At 42.7% G+C, this 19,810-nt stretch overlaps 1 protein-coding gene across 1 annotated transcript in view; it reads right to left on the reverse strand.

Annotated features, from left to right (window-relative positions):
• The window catches only part of LOC149357974 (luciferin 4-monooxygenase-like), a 61,988-nt gene that overhangs the window by 25,670 nt on the left and 16,508 nt on the right, over positions 1-19,810 (reverse strand). Inside the window, exons 3-4 of the mRNA XM_089576693.1 lie at positions 18,261-18,367; positions 12,185-12,387 (exon numbers count right to left, since the gene is read on the reverse strand). Coding sequence (XP_089432819.1) covers positions 12,185-12,387; positions 18,261-18,367 — 310 coding nt within the window. The remainder of the gene's footprint in view (positions 1-12,184; positions 12,388-18,260; positions 18,368-19,810) is intronic.

A 19,810-nucleotide genomic window follows, 5' to 3' on the forward strand; every position in this document is an offset into this window, starting at 1 on the left:
CTTCTCTGATGTGCACAGCGACGGGCAGAGGCCCGGTAATGACGTCACGTATGACGACACTACGTTTCCAGCGAAGAAACGGTTATTCTATGGAAGAAAACCGACGCCATCGAAGGTGAAGCTCACGATGCATTGTTTGGCGCCATCTGACGACGCACAGCCACATGCAGGCGTAAGCAGCGGACATCTGAAAGTTTGGCAATAATGACGTCACTGCCGAGTTTCCTCACACTCCTCCAACGTAGGGAGGAGAAGCCTAAACATCGTCGCGGTTTTAATCGACGATTATGTGAGCATTTTAAATGCTAATGGAAAAATACTTTGCATGCTTTATCTAGAAGCTTGATAGATTAGAATTCTTGAATAACCTCGAATTCTCAAAAAAACTGTTCCAGCTTCCCTTTAAAAGAGGACGCTGCTTTCGGCAAAATTTTATTTCTTGATCTATTTTCAAGAAATTTTTCGAGCCCATTAGAAATAATTTCATGGCTACGCTGACAAGATTTTCTTGTTATATCTCCAGGAAAATATTTCTTTGTAAACATTGTCTCTTGAATCTTTTCAAAAGGCTCTCAAATTAAGAAAATGTGCCGGAGGGTTTGCTAAACATTCATTGCGCTCCTAATCGAGTGCTACAGGTCAAGACATTCAAATAAATTTTTAGTCGTGAAACAGAAATTTTGGTTTCGAATTTGTGCGATGGAGTGCCTGTTCACACATGTAAAGTGAGAAAAAATTTAACACCAGAAAGTTAAGATAAATAAATTTGAAAACCAATGAACTTCTTGACCGGCGGGATTGAACAAAACAAACGGGGTCAAAATAAATATAACAGTAGTGATGAAAGCTCCTCCGCAGAAGGAGTGTATAAGCAGAGGTTATAGTGAGATAACCGCCCATTGTTCGAGCATTTCCACGCAATGCACCGTCGCCAGTGTTCACGACACATTTTTTTAAAAGTAGTTCCCGGTCGATTCCGTAATGAGGCTTTGAGAGAGCGTAAAAAAACAATACAAGCGGATACAACAATAATAAAACAATATTTTTTGGGCTATTTTTTGCATTTAAAAGACGTGTCCCTCATGAAGTAATGAAAATGTCTTTGCTCGCTGAAACACAGCATCTTTTTATCTGGAGTTCGTTTCCTTTAAGAAAAAAATGTACATGGTGACCAGAGGAGGTTTGTTGAGCTTCTTGTGCGCTAAGACGCATTTTAAATTTGACATTTCTGCCCGTCAATACCTTGAGATGTTTAGCGGAATTTCTAGCAGTGCTTTGGCGGGATAGAAAGCGATTCCGGGGTTGCGCGTTCGGGTGCTCTCGTGAAGTATGATACCTCGAACTACGCCTAGGGAGGCAGCGTCTGAGTTTCTGGTATTGCTGGACGCCGCTGCGTACGTCAGGCAATAAAATTTTTCTCCTGCATGTTATCATTAGCCGGGTGCGCCAGCAAGCGGGGAAATGCTACCCATGATGATTTCTAATTGGAGTTCTTCTGTGGCAGCCACAGCCCTCATATGCAATGAACTACCCCTCCCCTAATATCTTTTATCCCTCCACATTCCCAGACTGTGCGATCCTAGGCTTTCTTTCCATGCATTCCACTTCGTTCACTTGTACGTTTTTAGCATTACTTTCCCCGCCCTAGTATATTTCGCCTTCTTGCTTGTGACTAAAGACCGGGTACTCTAGTTTAGTTCTCTAACCCACGCTGCGCGTACTCCGCCTGTTAGCGTTAGTGCTTTGGATTTCCTTTCCGTAGCTCGATGCAGTTTCTTTAACTTATTTTCGTCCCTCCATATTTTTGCCGTAGAGGTGGATACTAACCGAATATAATGATCATATGAATTTTCTCTGAAGGATATTGCTGAGCAGGGAGCATAATCTGATGTAGCGCGAAGTCCGCTGATATCCATTCTTATTCTTGTGGCCAATTGCATCCCATGGCGCTGGTCTTCGGTTGCTATTTTGGCCACAAAGGTGTACAGGCATCGGTAATACGAAAGCGAACAAGCGATGAGCATTCAACCAAAGATATCGCTTCTATGAGATGCAAAAAAAAAAAAATCTTCGCCATTTTTTCAGAATAGTTTGTTCTTGATGAATAATATGCATCCAACAATTTCTCCTTCAGTGCAAAAAAAAAAAAAAAGTCAGGATATGTTGTTCTGCTCAAGCGCAATTTTGCCTTTCCTATTAGAGCTATCTGTACTTTCTTACAGCTTCCAATTCCTCACCAATTAACGTGAACTTTCGTTCGATTTTTTGACTACTGAACAATACACATGTTTTCTGAAGAATAACTTTTAACCCTGCCACTCTATATTTCCTGTCACTGGTTTTAATTATTGGCCGAATTTTTTCTCTTGGTTTGATTTGCTTTATCTTTATCTCTACAGCGACAGATTATGCGAAGTACAAATAACATTGTCCAAAAACTACAGCGCACAAACATTCTTAAGGAAGGCGAAAAATAAGCCAGGATTCTCTAGCTTCCATGCATACACCACCTCCCATAAAAATTGACAACAGAGAACAGAAGTATCAGCAAGACAGTATCATACGTTAAAAAAATATAACCAAACTTTGAAATTTGAATTCAATAAATCACACACCGCGAAACATCAATCGCTCTAACAAAGTGATCGTACTGCCTTAAAGCTTTGTAATGCATATTTGTTCAAAGCAAGCGGAACGCGTTTTCACCCCTTTGTTTCTGACATAAGATGCTTTTACATTTGTATAGAACTTTTGTAGTCGCGCGCAGTAGGTACTGCGTTGTATGAGATTTTCGTAGATGGTTACCATGCCTTATCTCGGAAGTTGTTCGTTTGCGGTGATTCTGTTTTTTGATGACCGCTGGACACCCTTGTTGTTATCGCCTCCGCGGAGTTCTTCAATTTTTTCTGGGCTCAAGTCACACGAATAAACAGCTTGCATTCCACGCTAGTCTGCTCTTCTAATGTCCACGACGTTATCATTACGTGACAGTGCTGACCAAATATTTCTTTGGTAATACGGCTGGATCTTTTGCAGTGCGCCATAATTTATTTAGTATATGTAGGAGACTGGAACGAATCATCATTCGTACGTATGAATTCTCATGAAGCCTAGTTACAAACCAAGGCTCTGGATGTCGCCGAGGGCGAGACGAACCGTTTTCTCTTGAGTTTGCTGTGTTTCGCATGGGACGAGTGCGGGTATAATTGTACTTGCGTGCAACTTCACGTAGGGTATTTTTCTTCATAACGACCAGCTTTTGAAAACATCTTTTCGCGTAGTTTTCCCGAGACTAAATGACAGCAGTGTAACTTCGAGTCGAAAATAGCGTTATAATGTAAGCACGTCTGATGTATTGGTAGCAGATGTCGAGGTTTTTTGGCATGCATAAAACCCGATAAATTTTGTTACGTAAGTACTCCGCATGGTGGTCCCATAGCACAAACTCGTAGAAGTAAAAACTAAGCAATTTAACAGCAGAAGAAGATTCCGCTGCAGAATCACCTAAACACAACAATTGAAGACGTTACACAGTGTTTATTCTGGGTGGAAACGGATAGCTTTGGTTTTCGTGTAACTGATTAAACGCGAATTTTCAAGGGACCACGATTATAATTTACTCAGTGTTTGATTCGGTGCCTTCCCGAGGTGCTCAGCATCCATCAGTTCTCTTAAAAGAAAACTTGTACCGGTGCAAGTTACGTAAATGGCTGAAGCATCAACGCTTAATGTCAGTGTTGAAGAAAGTATATAATAAAAACCCTAAAATACTGGTTTCAGGCATAATGCATTTAATTAGCACTGATGTCGATTGCTGCCGATCAGTGCAGCGAAACTCATACTGATACCTCAAGGAGCAGTTTATTGAATTGGCTGCAATGCCACGATCCCCGGAAAAGAATAGCTTTTATCGGAGTGTAATATGATTTGGCCTATCGAATGGTCTCGAAAAATCTACGCTAACTCGAAGTGTTATATTTTTGTCCTCTATATTTTGCGAGATTCATTGTTCTTTATGTAATAAAGCCGTTTCTACTGTCAGACTGGGCCTAAAACCATACTGGGAAGATCTTATAACTGAATTGCTATCAAAAGACATGGTAAGCGTCAAGAAAATATTTTTTTTTTGTGTTTTTATACCAGTGGCTGCAGTGAAATTTGTCTTTAGTTCTTCTGGTTAATATTTTTGCAATTTAAGTTTAGCGCAGTAACCTTGACTTGTTTCATATTTTGCTGAAGCACACACTTAAAACGAAGTAATATAAGGTACTAGAAAAACTGGCGGCGTTTTTTTAGCCACGAATGTACCATCATTTTGTCCTCTGACCCCGCGTAAACACATTTAGTGCGGCGCTCTCATCAGTAGCACGGCAATCTAGTCAGTTGGGTTAAGAAACATAGACCATTTAGAGGTGGCCTGAAGTGACGCACTACGCTATGGTTTTAGTTATTAATTTCAAGAAGGCACGGGAAGTGTTTGTTAAATTTCTCAGCCAACATTTCGTCACTGAACAGTTCATCATTTATTGTCAACTGGTTGATGTCGGAAACGCATCTACGGAGGGATCTAGTTGAACACACCCCACTCCAAATAGTTTTCTTATCGACTATTCCATCAAGCATACCACAAGAGTATTCGTGTTTCGGTTGTCTTGGGGCTTTATTAAGATAGTTCCTGTATCTCTTAAAAGACTCTAATGCATCCTGGTTTCTGTGGTTCAAGAACTTTTGAAACAATTTTTCTTTTTTCGGCATCATTCTTAATTGCTTGGCTGTACACATGGTTTAGGATCACTTTTTGTTTTTTTTTGTAGCTTTTTCAATGAAAAATGCTTTTATACACGAAACGAAAAATCTGCAGACGATGAATAAGCTCTATCTTCTGAATGATGTAAAGTTCGTCCACATAACATCCCACTAAGTTTTTCACGAAAAAGTTCAAGTGTGCGTGGATTAATATCCAGAACACATAAATTTCGGGTAACATGATACTGAGGGCCAGAAAATCTATCAGCAGCGAGGAATATTGGCATGTATGTGATCACTCAGTGAAGCACAAGTAGTTTCTTGCAAGCAATCAATCATTCCTGCACCGCTACAGTAACGCAAGTGGCAACAGATTGGCGTGGCATCGATTTAAAAAAAATTGTGAATTTAGCAGCATTGGCAGCTCAGTTTGTTTCCAGGTTCCTGTTAACATTATCAATATTGAAGTCGACCCATGTACGGGGTATATTGTGGCCGATAACGAAAGAGGAATTGTCAACTAAAAATATAAAAATTAATTCCGCATTGTGAACGGATGATCTATATATGACAGAAAGAAAAAAAAAACTCTGAGGCGATCCTCGGTGTTTAATTTGAAAGTGTTAAGAGCGAAACGTTCGTTTTATCCGATGTGGTCACTTAGGTTCGTTGTATCTGATGTCAACACAATAAGTTTGTTACATCTGAGGCACTGCCACAAAGGTTTGTTACATAGGACGGGGCATAATTCGGTTCGCTATATCCGAGTTTAAAAACACGAAAAGATCGTTATATCCGAGGTGGCATACTAAGGTTCGCTATATCCGAGATAGTATACTATGTTCGAATAGGTAGTATAAAAGTACGTTCGTAGCTCGGTGGACAGGCTGGCCACCTGCCATTGGCTACTAACAGACGGCGCTCGTTATTTCTGCTTGCACTAACCCTTCTAATTCTAACACAATAATAATTACCAGACTTAACACAAAATGCTTCATCAGCAGGCGAACATTGCAAGTCATCGGTATACTCGCAGATCCTGTCTTTTCAAAACAAACAAACAAACATCTCCGCCTCTCTCGTATTACATTTCAAGAAGATAGGGTTGTACCCACAAAGGGTGAAAACATCCACCATCTGTGAACCATGTTTCTATAAGCTTTAATGCTGTAAATGGAAAACTGGAATCGGTAAGCGCAGCACAAGGTTCGTCATGTTTCTCGGCGAGCGGTTAAGCTGAGAAAGTTTTTTTTAATTTTCTCTGAGCCACGCAAACCTCAAAAGAATGCGTGTGAAGTGTGTTTTATCTCAAGGAAGTGCTTCAAAGAGCCTCTGTCCTGCAGTGTACGAGAATAGGGAGCAGCTATTCCACCTCATAGGGATAATTTCCTCCAACTCATAACCATACCTCCATTTTCCTTGTACTCGCACCTGCCGGGGCGTCGCCTCGCTAAGTTGGAAGCGTCGTCGACAGCGGAAACTCGACTCCTACTACTCTCTTGAGCACCGGCGGTGCCACAGTGTCGGTGTTGGCCTGTTACTTACTGCATCAGAGAGACGTGATTTAAGACGCGTACGAAAGGAAGTAGGCATGACTTATCGCTTCGTTTCCTTTCACACCTTATGTTTCATTCTCCAGATGACAGTGCTGCTGTGCTGAGACCTTCACGGCGGTGCAGTGAGCTTGCCGCATTTTAAAACTCGCGATGCCTATGCATGCTGTGGGAGTTTCAGGGCTCTTTTCGTAGAAAGTGAATGGAATATGCGCAACTTCACGAGAGGAAAGGGAGGCTCGCTACAGTGTAGTTTCAAGCTTCTTTGTACTCTACGCTTGTATGCTACTGTTATGAACAAATAGGACTGCGCGCTTTAATCCTGCGAGTCTTTTTTTTAAGTGACATATATGAAAGGAGGACTTGGTGCCTGATTATGGCGCCAGCTACTCTCTTTTACCAAATGAAAGAAAAACATGAATTAGCGACGTAGCGCTCAACAAAGCACAGCTACAGCACACTCAGTTCACAGTACAATTAATGTAATGAATACGCCAGAAATCCCAACATAAAATATAAAAACATACTATCAGCAATGGCATGTTATAATCACAGTATGAGGTATAAAAACCAGAAATCCACGAAATGCAAAAGAAATATCGAGCAGGAACAACAAAGGTATCAGAAACATTAGATGAATGATATAATATCAAAATGATTACCAGGACACTGGAGAGCAGTAACCAATGCGAACGAGCACAGAGTTTACTCAAGCACTGACTAGTCGTTTGTTTACGTATAAAGCGAAAATGGCCATGTCATTGATTGTGTCGAAGGTAGGGAGTTCATGAATTTTAACCTACAGCATTAAAGGTCCCGTTAGCGTGAAAAGCCGGCGGCCGTCCTTCCGCGTCACGTAAAAGTAGGTGGCCTACCTGCTATGGTGGGCCGGTAGCACACTGCTCACCGGATTGAGGGCAACCTGCCTTCTATGGCAGGTGGCAATGAAATAACTGAAATAAATTAAAAACTGCCGCCTGCCCTCCGTTGCACTGCGCATCAACTCACCGGTCGAGAGATACACAGCCTCCCGAAGACGTATCTGAGCAAAATGAGCCTTACGAGAGCACTGGAAGAGCAACCTGGATCTCGCAAGCCACACCGGTGGCTGCGCTTGCAACAGCCACCTGCCAGTGCAGTGGCCCATCGCTTTATTGCTGCACCACTGCGCCAGTAGGGTATGAGGACTACCCGCGATCTATGAACCTATGGAGGCGAAGCACTGCTTAACGCTTGGAAGGGATCCTTAATGCTATTGCATGGTACTCTTAACGGCAAGTTAACAGTACTCCAAGTTTGTTTTCATAATTTTTTACTGAAAATTCAGCGTTCAGCCGGGGAGATGAAACTCTAAGGCTCGGAATGTAAAATCACGTCGAAGATATTTCTCCCCACTTTTCTTGCGTAGCCAGAAATTCTGGACAAGCGCATTTTGTCAATCGGAAGTCGTTTACGAACGCAGTGTTTTCGCATATCGTCTAAATGCGCCTTAACAATCAGTATATCGGTAGATTTTTCTTCGGGACCTTGTAGTTTTCTGCTATTTATTGTCAAAAACGCACCCAAGTTGTCGTTCGATGGCATATGGCATTATTAACTGTTCGGTGCGGCCACATTAGGAGATTACACCATTCAAATCAATGTATTCATTACAGGATCTTAGAATATGCCAAAGGTGCCTCACAGTTACTGTCAGAAAAACACTCCGGTGGCTCTCTAAAGGAGTCTTATCTACTCGATGAGAACGCTAGGCAAACTTTGAAAGCCGGATTTTGCTATTTATCTGAAAGTTATGCCTTCCCCATCAATATGTTCATAGCAGTATCCTAGAATATACCGCAGTTGGCTCCTAATTTAGGTACAATTTCACATCAAAAGCTTTCCGCAAGCTACTAATAAATTCAGAACGTCTCTTCTTCTCGTCGACACGTCCATCATTAATCGGTAACAATCCGAAACCATTCTGGAGCACTATTAATCCGAAATTCTCTAGAGCACCACTATCTCTAATTGACCAGTGAGGCTTACCTTTATCTGTCTGTGCTGCAGCTGATACTCTAAATCTTGCCTTTAGCGCAGTGTTTACTTATGAAACGGTACTATCCTCCCATATCATCCCATTTCAGATCATCCTAACATGGCTAGTATTATGTTTACACCTCACGGCATTGAAAAAGTTATTGATTCATTAAAACTCGCGTCATCTGCAGGCATTGACGCCATCAACACAAAGGTTTTTAAAACACTAAACATGTAACAAGCAAAATTCTAGCACGCATTTTTCAGCCGTCTCTATCAGCCGGCCTGGTCCCTCAAGACTGAAAAGTGGGCAAGACCATTCCACTCCCCAAGAAAGGCTCAGGTAACACATATTGTACGATCTCTCTCACAAGCTTGTGTTCAGAAGTAATAAAACATGTTATTTACGCTGATTTCATAAACTTCCTAGCTCAAATGAGGTTTTTAACAATAATCAGCACGGTTTTTAGAGCGGCCGGTACTGCGACGCAGAACTGACATTGTTTCTAAACGACATTAATTCCAACACAGACTTAAATGTTCCCGTTGATTCACTTTATTTAGATTTCGCAAAATCTTTTGATAAGGTTCTCTGCAAGCGACTCTAACTAAAACTTTCGACATTAAAAACTAAGCACTTGTGGTTTTTGGTTTTTGTATGCTTTGTTCTTTTTGCATTTTGGCACATCATGTTGTTGACAAGATAATCGTTGCTATGTTCTATCCTCGTACCCTGCTTGTTTACATATAAAGCTGTAAGTGCCAAATAAAATCGTTCAGTGGAAGTTTAGCTCTCGTGTTGTGTCCCTCCCTTATTGTGTGCTATGGAACCCCATGTCAATTACCCACTAGCCCGAACCCTAACGCTTCTAACTCATGCGCCTTCTCACTTAAAGCAACTACCATACGCAACCCTTGTGAGACCCAAACTGGAGTACGCATGCCCATTATGGGATCCGCATCGCCATAACCTAACAGCCACCATTAAATCAATTTAAAACCCTCCTGCCCGATTTATCCTTTGTGCTTACCCCTGCGATACAAGCGTCACTAACCTACAAGTTAAAGCCGGTCTTGTAAGCCTACAAGCGCGCTGAAAAATATTTACACTCTGCTTGTTTCACAAATTCTATCTTATCACTAGAGACCGGATTTTAGGCAAATTCCTATTTTTTTTCAACGCTTCGTAGGCGCACCATTTTTACATATGAGCACGAATTAGGTGTTGACAATACGTTTAACGCTCTTTTTATAGTGCCTATAAATGCCTATTTTGGGTGTCAGTGCCTATAAATGCCTATTTCTGACGTGGGTGCCTAAAAATGCCCTATTTTACAGAATAGGGGCCTGAAATACGCTGTGGTTTTGCATACAGATTCTGTTTGCATTCGAATCCATTTCGGTTTTGAGTAGAACACACACGTGGCAGCATTATATGACCTCGTCAGTTGGCTGTGGTGAACACTGCACCTACGTCGGCTGTGTACACAATACCAACCATGTCAGCCGAAAATATCGAAGCAACCTTTTTCCTAATTTCTTCCATTTCATCGTGGCAGCTTGTTGATGACTTTGGCTGTTAAAGTGGTAGTTGACCAGGTGGCACCACATTTCGGAAAGTATACGGAGTAAGTTATAGGTTCGTTCAAAACATTCCCAGAGTGTTCCAATTGAAACCAACTGCACAATGTTCCATTTCCATATACCTGCTGGAAACAGTTTAATTGATTAATGTTTCCACTTAGGTAACCTGCCTTATTTTTTGCTCAGTCTTGGACAAAAACAAGGGGTTCTCAGTCCTCAAGCAAATTTCAGGAGTACTTACCGGTGAACATTCTATGATACCGAAGAGTGTAAAGCCATCAAATGTTCCTAAGTAAAAGCACGCTCCTGTAACATCCGTTGATGTTAAGCGTTCCTTTTCAACATACAGGCTTGTTGTTACTGATAAGAGGCATAAATCTGAGTCCCTCAACCCGGAGAGGGTGCTTGTCTGCTACTGCTTCCATAGCTTTAACAGTGATTTCTAGATGGATGATGTTTAGATCCTCGTGGATGTACGTACGCCCGTGCAGAACTATGATTCTTTTCGGCATATTCCGCATCAAGCAGCACTGTGTGTTTCATTTTATAGCATCTCGTATTTATGGTTTCCAGACCCTTCTAATGGCAAGCACCATTTGATAGTCGCGTGGCTGCAGACACGTAAAGCCACAAACTATAAAACACTGTTTACACAAATGGCAACATAATTATTAATGTTGAAGCATTGTGTATGCCTGCAATAAATAAGTTCAATTCCTGTGTGAGCGAAGACTGAACTCATTTGTCAGATGCTTTGAATTGACGATGTTTCAATCAATTTCTAAATACATGGCCTCCTGTTAAGGTATTCATTGTTTCTACTTCTGTACACGACAAGCGAATCGTTTGTTTCGAGGTATACCAAAGTGTTTTAAAAGGGCTGGTAACCATCCCTTTTGCTCTGCTGAGGCATGTGTATTGTACGAAAACTTGCGCGACAGCCTTAAAAAACGGCGTCTAATGGTCGTACCTTGCTTAAAGGGAAACTGCATAGGTTTTAGAAATCAACGAGCTTAAGAGGGTCGAATGTGTGAAACCTGTAGGTAAAGCATGCGAAGTCTTTTTGGGCTAGCACTTGAAATAGTGAAGTAATCGCCGATTAAAATCCGGACGCCATTCCAGCTTTTCCGCAGCGCACAACGCCAAGTGGGGGGCGCATGATGACGTCATCGAAGGTATGGGTACATCTCCAACGCACAAACGCGTGCTTTGAAGGAAAAAAACCAACGCCACCGAAGGCGAACCCTGCCGAGAGTTGTTTGGCAGCGTCTAACGCGTCAGGGCAGGGTGTGGCTGACGACAGCGGTAATTTGAAATCATACCTTCCATGACGTCACGCTGAGTTTCCCTGCACTTTTCCGGTGCATTGAGGAGAAGCGCAAAATTCAATCGTCGATTACGTCACTATTTTAAATGCCAGTGAAAAAACACTTGGCATGCTTTACCTGCAGCCTATAAAGATCTGTATCCTTGAATGTCGCGAAATTCTCAAAAAAGTGCTGCAGTTGCCCTTTAAGGTCCCTAATCATTCCTACTGTGTTTTTGTTTTATTTTACTGCAGATATTCCGCGCTGAAGTTCGGAACAATGTACACTTTTGATAAAGTTTATAGTGCCTATATTTCTCCATTAGGTGCCTAAAATGGAATTTTAGCCGCCTATTTATGGCGCCTAAACCGTGCTTTTTAGTGCCTAAAAATCCGGCCTCTACTTATCACCTTCCACTACAGTCATCATGCCAATTCATCGGACCTCCAGCCGGATCAACCATACCATGGCTGTTTATCCGCCGCATGCCCGAACAACGACTCACCTCAACTCCTTTTTTGTAAAGACTGCCATCGACTGCAATGATCTTCCTGCAGACGTCATTCTTCGCTCTAACCCCAGCCACATCAAAGCTGCCATCGAAGGACTTTTCCGTTAATTCATGTTTAGCCCACCCCTTTTGTAAAACTGCCCCATGGGGTCTTTGAGGTATTGAAAATAAATAAAATTGATATAAGTATTCAATCTCGGACCAGGTATTGCTGGTATATCTAGGTTTACTGCTGGTAAATGCACCTAGTTGGATTTTAGCTTAAGCTTACACACGAAGTGCACTAGTTTTGTTTTAACACCTCTATTGTGCTGACAGGGCTTGGTTAAGACGAATGACGTGATCGTTACAATTCAGTGAGCGGTCCTTGAAAATATTACAGCAATACTGATTGAGCAGTAAAGTCTCTCCCGGATTAAACAAGCGTATAGCCGAAACATTCAAGAAATGAGGTCTGTTCTCACCCGTACGACATCATTTGGGCAATAACATTGCGGTGAGTCAGCTGTACACCTTTCGGCAGACCTGAAGATCCACTTGAGTAGATTATTAACAGCACAGTGTCTCCACTGAGGTTGACAGGAGGTTCAGTTTCTTCGAGAGGAGATAGCTTCAGTTCAGAAAGGCTGAGTGTCCCGTCACAAGCTCCGGTGGTAACAACGATATCCTGAAAAAGTTGACGGATGGTGGTGGATTTTATTGTCACTGAAATAAATAGACGCTATACAGTGTTCTGTGTATATTTAGCAGCATTTTATTTAATTACTTATTGACGTGTACTGCATACTGCTGCAAAGCTAGGGCAAAAGAAGTTACATGAAAGTCATGTCGGCTCTTCCGAATAGTGCTATTAACAAATTTACCAAAGATGTAGAAAAAAATTTGTTCGCTGAGCAAAGGCTGGACACAATTATTCTCTAAGCGTTCCAGTTACAGGCGCACTGCTGAACTTCACACATATTGGTCGCTTTTTAAGCCTGTTTTATGCACGTAGAGGCAACATAACAACATCAGTTATGTAACACGGCGTCGTATGAAGGGAGGCTATAGTCAGAGCTACATTTATAGGTGGAGGCTTGGACACATTAGAGAGTAATGACTTTTGTTTGTTTATAGTTAAGATAAAGCGGGAGAGTTGCTGGATACCCTGTGCTTTTAACATTTTTAGCATGATAAAGATACATCATATAGCTGCGTACCTGAGAACCGGCGTATATATATAAACGGTCAGCCCGAACGCTTGAAAGAAGCATTAAGAATTGGCTTTAATCTGCGCTGCACTTAAGTGCCGCTTCCAGATGGCATAAGGAAGTGTTTCTGCTTTTATACAATTTATAAATAAAATATTTGGACTGTTTATCATTGTCTTCACCTTGGCAATACCTTTTGCAAAATTAAAATGAATGTAATTTTCCCACCAGCCCATAACCTTACGAAGTTTCCTATTAGTTTATAGTTGACAAGACGTTTTATTAATATTAGAGAAAAGCGGAAACAAGCACAAGCGGAGACAACAACCCAACAAGTGTCAGCAAGCTACAACAACCAAAACAAGTGTAAACAATTAACATGAACGAAACAAGAGTACACAACGGTTAGCTTCCGGCTTAATGCGCGTTATGGCTGTGATGATCAAAGAATGCTATTTGTTATTGGAAGCAACGTGATGGATGGCGCGCTGACACAGCTCCGTTCTTTTGGACGATAAAAGCTTCCCAGGTTTCTCGGACATTGTGCCTAAAATATCTCCTCATGACGAGGGTATGGTCAAGGACAGGAAAGCAATCTTTGCAGTTGGCGCGGTGAATTACTAAGTTGGAGTCGGTTGTCGCATTCCGACCAATTTGCGGGCTCGCACAACCTATCGTTGGTGCATCCACCAGCCTGCCCTACGCAGGACCTGCCGCAAGAAAGCGTAATTTCACAGACAACGCCTTTGCTGCACTACATGAATAGACACTGTTGTTTTTTCCCGCATTGAACACATTGACTGTTATCATTGTTCACCCGCTTGCAAAGGGCAGCAAGTTACTTTGGAACCGAAACTATAACGCGTACTCCAACCTTTCCTCTTCTCTTTTTCAGCCTGTGTGAAACAGCATGCACACAGGAGATGATGACTGTGGGTGAGCGTTCCATGTCCTGATGCTTTTTCCCGGTGGTTCCGTTTATTTCTCGCAATAATTTTTCGGCTAATATCCGCAGGAGGCCTTCCGGGAGCTTAGCAGAAAAAATTGTTCTGATAATAAGTACATTGACTGCTCACGCACAGTCATCGTCCCCCATGTGCATGCTGTCTCACAGGCTGAAAAAGATAGGAGCAAAGGTTAGAGCATGCGTTATATTTTTGGCTCCAAAACAATTTGCTGCCCTGTGCAAGACGGTGAGCAATGATGACAGTCAAAGTGTTGAATTCGGGGAAAAAGTAAGACATCAGTGCCCATCCATTGATTGCAAGAAAGTGTTAAGCCTATGAAATTGCGCTTTCTGTGGAAGGTCACACGTAGTGAGGCTGGTAGATGCATTAACAATATGCTGCGCGAGCACGCAGAAAATCAGAATGCGATAGCCGCCTCCATCTTAGTAATTCACCACGCCAACTGCAAAGATTGCTTCCCTCCTTGATCCAACCCACGTCATTAGGTGTTATCTTAGCCAAAATCTCCAAGAAATCTCGGAAGCTTTTGTCACCAAGAAGAAAGACCAAAGCTGTGTCAGCGTGCCATCCATCACGTTGCTTCCTAAAGCAAATAGCATTTCTTGGTCATCATAGTCATGACACGCGCTAAGCCACAAGTTAACGGTTCCCTACTCTTGTTTCGTTGTTGTATACTTGTTTGCTCTTGTTTGGTCGTTGTCACTTGTTTACGCTTGCTTCTGCTTTTCTGGGTTGGCACTGGTGCAGTCATTTTCTTTCACCTCATCAGAACGTTTCACGTGCGTATCATTTGGCCATTGAGTGTTCTGCGCGCTTGAATCTGTAATAAGGGAGTAATTATTCATTTGCATCCACCCAAGCGGAGCCATACTGCTTCAAGAAGAGCTGTAAAGTTTTCTAAGAAAATTCTCAGTTAAAGATGGTGCGGCCCTTAGCGAAAAAAGGATGTGCTAAAAATGCATTTCGAACACATTGTATTAATTTGATTTGGTTTGGTTTGGTTTATGGGGTTTAGCGTCCCAAAGCGACTAACGCTATAAGAGACGCCGTAGTGGAGGGCTCCGCAAATTTAGACCACCTGGGGTTCTTTTAACGTGCACTGATATCGCACAGTACACGGGCCTCTAGAATTTCTCCTCCAAAGAAATTCAACCGCCGCGGCCGGGATCGAACCCGCGTCTTTCGGGTCAGCAGCCGAGCACCATAACCACTGAGCCACCGCGGCGGCTCATTGTATTAATTTCATATTTATTTCGCATTTTTAGTCCCTATGCTTATACTGTAATAAGAATGCTTTCTAAGTATACTAGGAATAATATTTTTAACGTTTTTAAAATACAACAAAACATGCTTTTTCCCGTTTATGTATTTATATTGCATTATATGTATACTAAAAATATAGATTGAATACATTATATTGCCACCGACAAACGCAGCAGAAAAGCGGGAAGCACAGCGTTTCTTAGGACGAAGCCCGCCGAACCGCCGAGCTCAAGCAGAACAAAGACGACGCGCGGCCACGCGCTGGGAGCCAAGGTTCGGCCACCAGGTGGCGCCGGCAGAGTGCCAGCAGTGTGGCAATATTATATTAAAAATAGACTAAAATACACTTTTAATGCATTAGAAATATATTCACTTCGCATGGTGTGTTGCTGGGTGAGTTGGTTGACGTACAGTCGGGGACAAAAGTCTCCGGACCACGTGTTCCTCTAACTTAGCCGATAGCTCTGCTATTAGTCGGCGGCTGGAGACCACACTTGTGGAGGTAAAAGTTAATTTTTTGTTCTTTCATCTCCCCAAGTACGGTCTCCAGCCGCTGTCTGATAGTAGAGCTATAAGCTTCGTTAGAGGAACACGTGGTCCGGAGACTTTTGTCCCCGACTGTACATCTTGAGAAAAACAGCGCTTGTAGACAAAGGACGAGAACAAGGAGGACACAAAACTGCGCTGACTTGCAACTTTGATTCGGAAGGCAGCCGATTCGCACATTTTATACAGAACCCGAGGGAGTGATGCGCACGCGCAAAAATCAGCAAAGTGCAAGCGCTGTGTCTCTGTCAGCGCTGTTTTTCTCAAGATATTCACTTCGGCTTAAAAAAGGTCTACTAGTCGGCTTCACCGGATGAGGCGGTTTAACGTTGCCAACAGCAGAAGTAAATACTCATCCGGCTAGCGATAAGGAGCCCATTCCTTAGAAGACGCGTATATAGTTACGATCAATCAAGAGGTCTCTGACACTGCATGGTCAGGTGACGGAATTGGAACAGGAAATATGTGTCACACAGCAGATCCGGACAGAAAGTGAGGCAAAGAAGTGCTCCGACATGTGCCATACTTGGCTTGCCTTATGTATACCCACCGAGAGACGACGCGTTCTCTTGACCGGTGAGGCGATTTTTTTCCCAAAGACATTGGGCCGCCAAATTATCGCACAGGTGCCGTAATGGTCGCATTCGAAACTGGGGGCGATCTCGAACCGAGTTGCTAGTCGCAACTGTCGTCAGGCATAGGTCAGGACTCGAACTGTCAACCAACAAATACATGGGCGTCTAAGGGAGCCGGTCGGCTTTGCTCGTCTTGATCCTTTTCGCTGGCATGTTATGGAGCCGAAGTACCCAAGGCGTCTTTGCTGGTGTAATGCTATCACGTTCGCCACACATGAAGTAAATAACGGGTGATTGCCTTCCGGCTAGAAGTCACCATAACCGAAAGGACGACAGGAAAGGGCGATTTTTCACCGTTCCTCGAAACGTAATTTTGAGCCATAGATTGTTCCACGGTAGACTGAACTGTGATGCAAACATGTTTACGCGAACTGCCAATTTGTTACAGTTTACATATACTTTGGATGAATGAATTGCGTATTTAAGAAAGTACACTTTAAATACATTTGCAACATCCTAAATGCCATTTCCCGAAACTCGATTTCGAGCATTACATTGTTCAACGGCAGCTTGAAGTGTGCTGCAAATATGATTACACGGTCTGCCCATTTGTTAGAATTGAAGCATACTTTTGAACGAATTATTTTCGTATTAATGAAAGTACACTTCAAATACATTGCCAACACGTAAATGCCATTTCCCGAAACGCGAATTCTATCGCTAGACTGTTCTACGGCAGCTAGAAGTGTGCTGCAAATATGTTTAAAAGGACTGCCCGTTTGTTAGAAATGTAGTATACTTCGGACGAATTAGTTTCATATTTACGAAGGTACACTTTTAATAAATTGGCAAGATTCTAAAACCTCATACATATTTTTTTCCGCGTATTTGAAACGTGCGCGAAGTTCGCCTTAAGTGAAGTATTTTTGGCAAATTTTAAGAATATATTTCGAATACCAAGCATAAAATTTCAGGAACCTATTTTCTACATATTTTTTAGTCAAGTAATGACGACTAAATACGTTTACAATATAAGTATCCCACCGTATATTCCAAGCGCATTGCTTTTCGCTAAGGGGGGTTCGAACCCGGGACCACCTCTTCACCAGAGCAGCTGTTCTACCAGCTGAGCTAACAGGGACCGCAAGCTTATGGTAGGGATTGGTATTAAATGTCAGAGTAGCGCTTAATATGTGGACATAGAAAAATATTCAGACAGGACGAGCGCTAAACAAACTTGTCGTTAAAAGGGATAAATGTGGAGAACAGATAAAACCTAATCAATACAAAAGTTTCCACATACCTTTGAATATTTTTCTACGTCCACGTCTTAAGCGCCATTCTTACGCTTAATGGGAATCACACCCAAGTAGCCCGGATTTGTGCTGTGACTTATGGTAGGGTGAGAGCAAACTGATCAATAACTCGAAGTGGGAACAGTGTTGGTCAAACGTTTAGGCGAATCCCCAAGGTGGAGTAGACCATCCACCTTGGGGTGTTCCCCTAAACATTTGACCAGCCTTCACTCTGGGGTATTCTTGCAGCGATGCGGTATATATTCACGTCCTTCTGAAATAAAAGTGTTAATTAACAGTCAGCGCTTGTGTTTTTTCGGTAGTCCCGTCTTCGCGCTGTTTCCAGCTGTATCGTGGCAGATCACCACTCTAGTTTAACGTACGCTTATGTCTGGCCATAACAGCGGTAGTTGTTATGGTCGCACACAAGCGTACCGTATCGCTAAAAAGTTTGCTGGATTGGTGGGAGTACGTTCACCACACAAAAAACTCACGCTAAACTTAATTACGAGGTCATCAAGCTTCTGCTCGGTCTGTGTCACTTTACATAGGCCAGGTAGAAGTATTTTTATTTTTTTGTTATTAGTACATTACATTATTTGTGCCACTTTACATTGACCGAGCAGATGTTCTTATTTTTTATGTGGTCAGATTAGCAGCTTCTGCAGCAAAAGTGAGAGTACGGTTGAGCGCAGCATCTTACCTCTACCGATGAAAGGCCGCTGCAAGCTGCCTTAACATTATTAGCGTCATCTAAATCACAGAATACAAGCTTTGGTTCAGCATCGAGCAGTTGCCGGCGAGCCTCCGCTGAAAGAAAAGAAAAAGAATGCCCGCATATATTAAAGAATACTGTCATTTCAGTGTCGCTACAAACAACGGGAGCTAGAAAATTGGAAAGTTTGGCGCAGAGTAATACAAAAAGGACGAAAAAAATTCCTGCTCTATAGTATACAGCGGTATTTTGAAGGTAGACACATGCCGTCCTTTCAGAGGGAGCTATATCACTGCTTTTTTACAGCAGTAGCTGTATCAGCCTAGTTCCCCATTTTCGCGAAGTTGTCGGAGCCGCTGTCCCGTCCGCATGTCGTCGTTCGTCAACAGCAAAAATGTAAGCTATATACATATGTACAAAGCTTCCGACTCATGGACATGGCCCCTTTACCTTGGTCTCCACTTTCCGCTGAAGGACAACCTTGGCCACCGAATTCGTACGGAAGGGACTAACCCAGACCGCGGTGCAGAGTACACTTCCCCCCAGCCACGAGCCCACTCATTCTCTCATAGACTACTGCGGATATCTGCGTTTGTACAGCGGCAGTGGCAAGAAATTAATTCGCAGGTGACAGTCATGCGTCGCGTTATCGTAGTGTTAATCACTTTGGCGATCCAGATCGAGCTTATCACTTGTCGTATGCACCGGGTCTTTCAGCGAGAAATTCCGAAAATTCTTAAAAATAGGCTATTAGAGAAAAGAAGAAAAACTCTTCAGAAGAAAACTGTTAGTTGTGGCGGGCGTCAGTAAGTGTCAAAGACGTGCTAATTAGTTAATGGGTAAATAAAATTAACGAATTAAATTTTTATTAACCAAGTTTGGCGGTTTTTGTCAAACGCGAGTAAGTAGCCACGGAGACGACAATGCCATACTAGTTTTTAAAGCAAAGGAAAAGCCATTCTCTAAAGCCGTAGAGCGCACAAAAATCTCGTGTTCTTTTCGTCATGAAACCGGAACTCGGCGTACAAGGCGCGTCGGAAACTTAGTGCAAGCGCAGCGTCCGCTGATGACGTATTCCAATGACTGCGGCGCCCAATTCGAACTGTCTGGGGTGATTTCCCCTGCTAGTAAGCCTCAACGCTCAGCTTAGACCGCGGCCGGCGTTATCCTTTCCTTCATCGCTGGGCGCAAGAAGGAGGCTTGTCATTGTAAAACATGCGGCCGCCCATCTTGACAGCCTTGATAGCCACTGCCGGCCGTTTTCTTTATTTTCTCTATCTCCACCACTTCTCAAGGGGCTATCAGATGTGCCAGACGCGAGGCGTCACCATCCGTTCATTTATTCATTAGGTTCGGCTGCTGCTCCTTCATAATCGTTCCGTGTTAGGAAGCGCATCAGAAAAACCTTCATCTGTGGAGCACGCAGGGGTGCGCGGAAGTGGCTCCATTCTGTTAGCCGTTCTTGCGACTTGTAGCGCCAATTTTGAAAACGAGTTTATATGTGCCTTTCAGGAGCTTGTTTTGGAGGTTCGCGTGCG

This window comes from Amblyomma mixtum, chromosome 3 (assembly GCF_055824585.1).
Source record: "Amblyomma mixtum isolate Tamu chromosome 3, ASM5582458v1, whole genome shotgun sequence".
Taxonomy (NCBI): Eukaryota; Metazoa; Arthropoda; class Arachnida; order Ixodida; family Ixodidae; genus Amblyomma; species Amblyomma mixtum.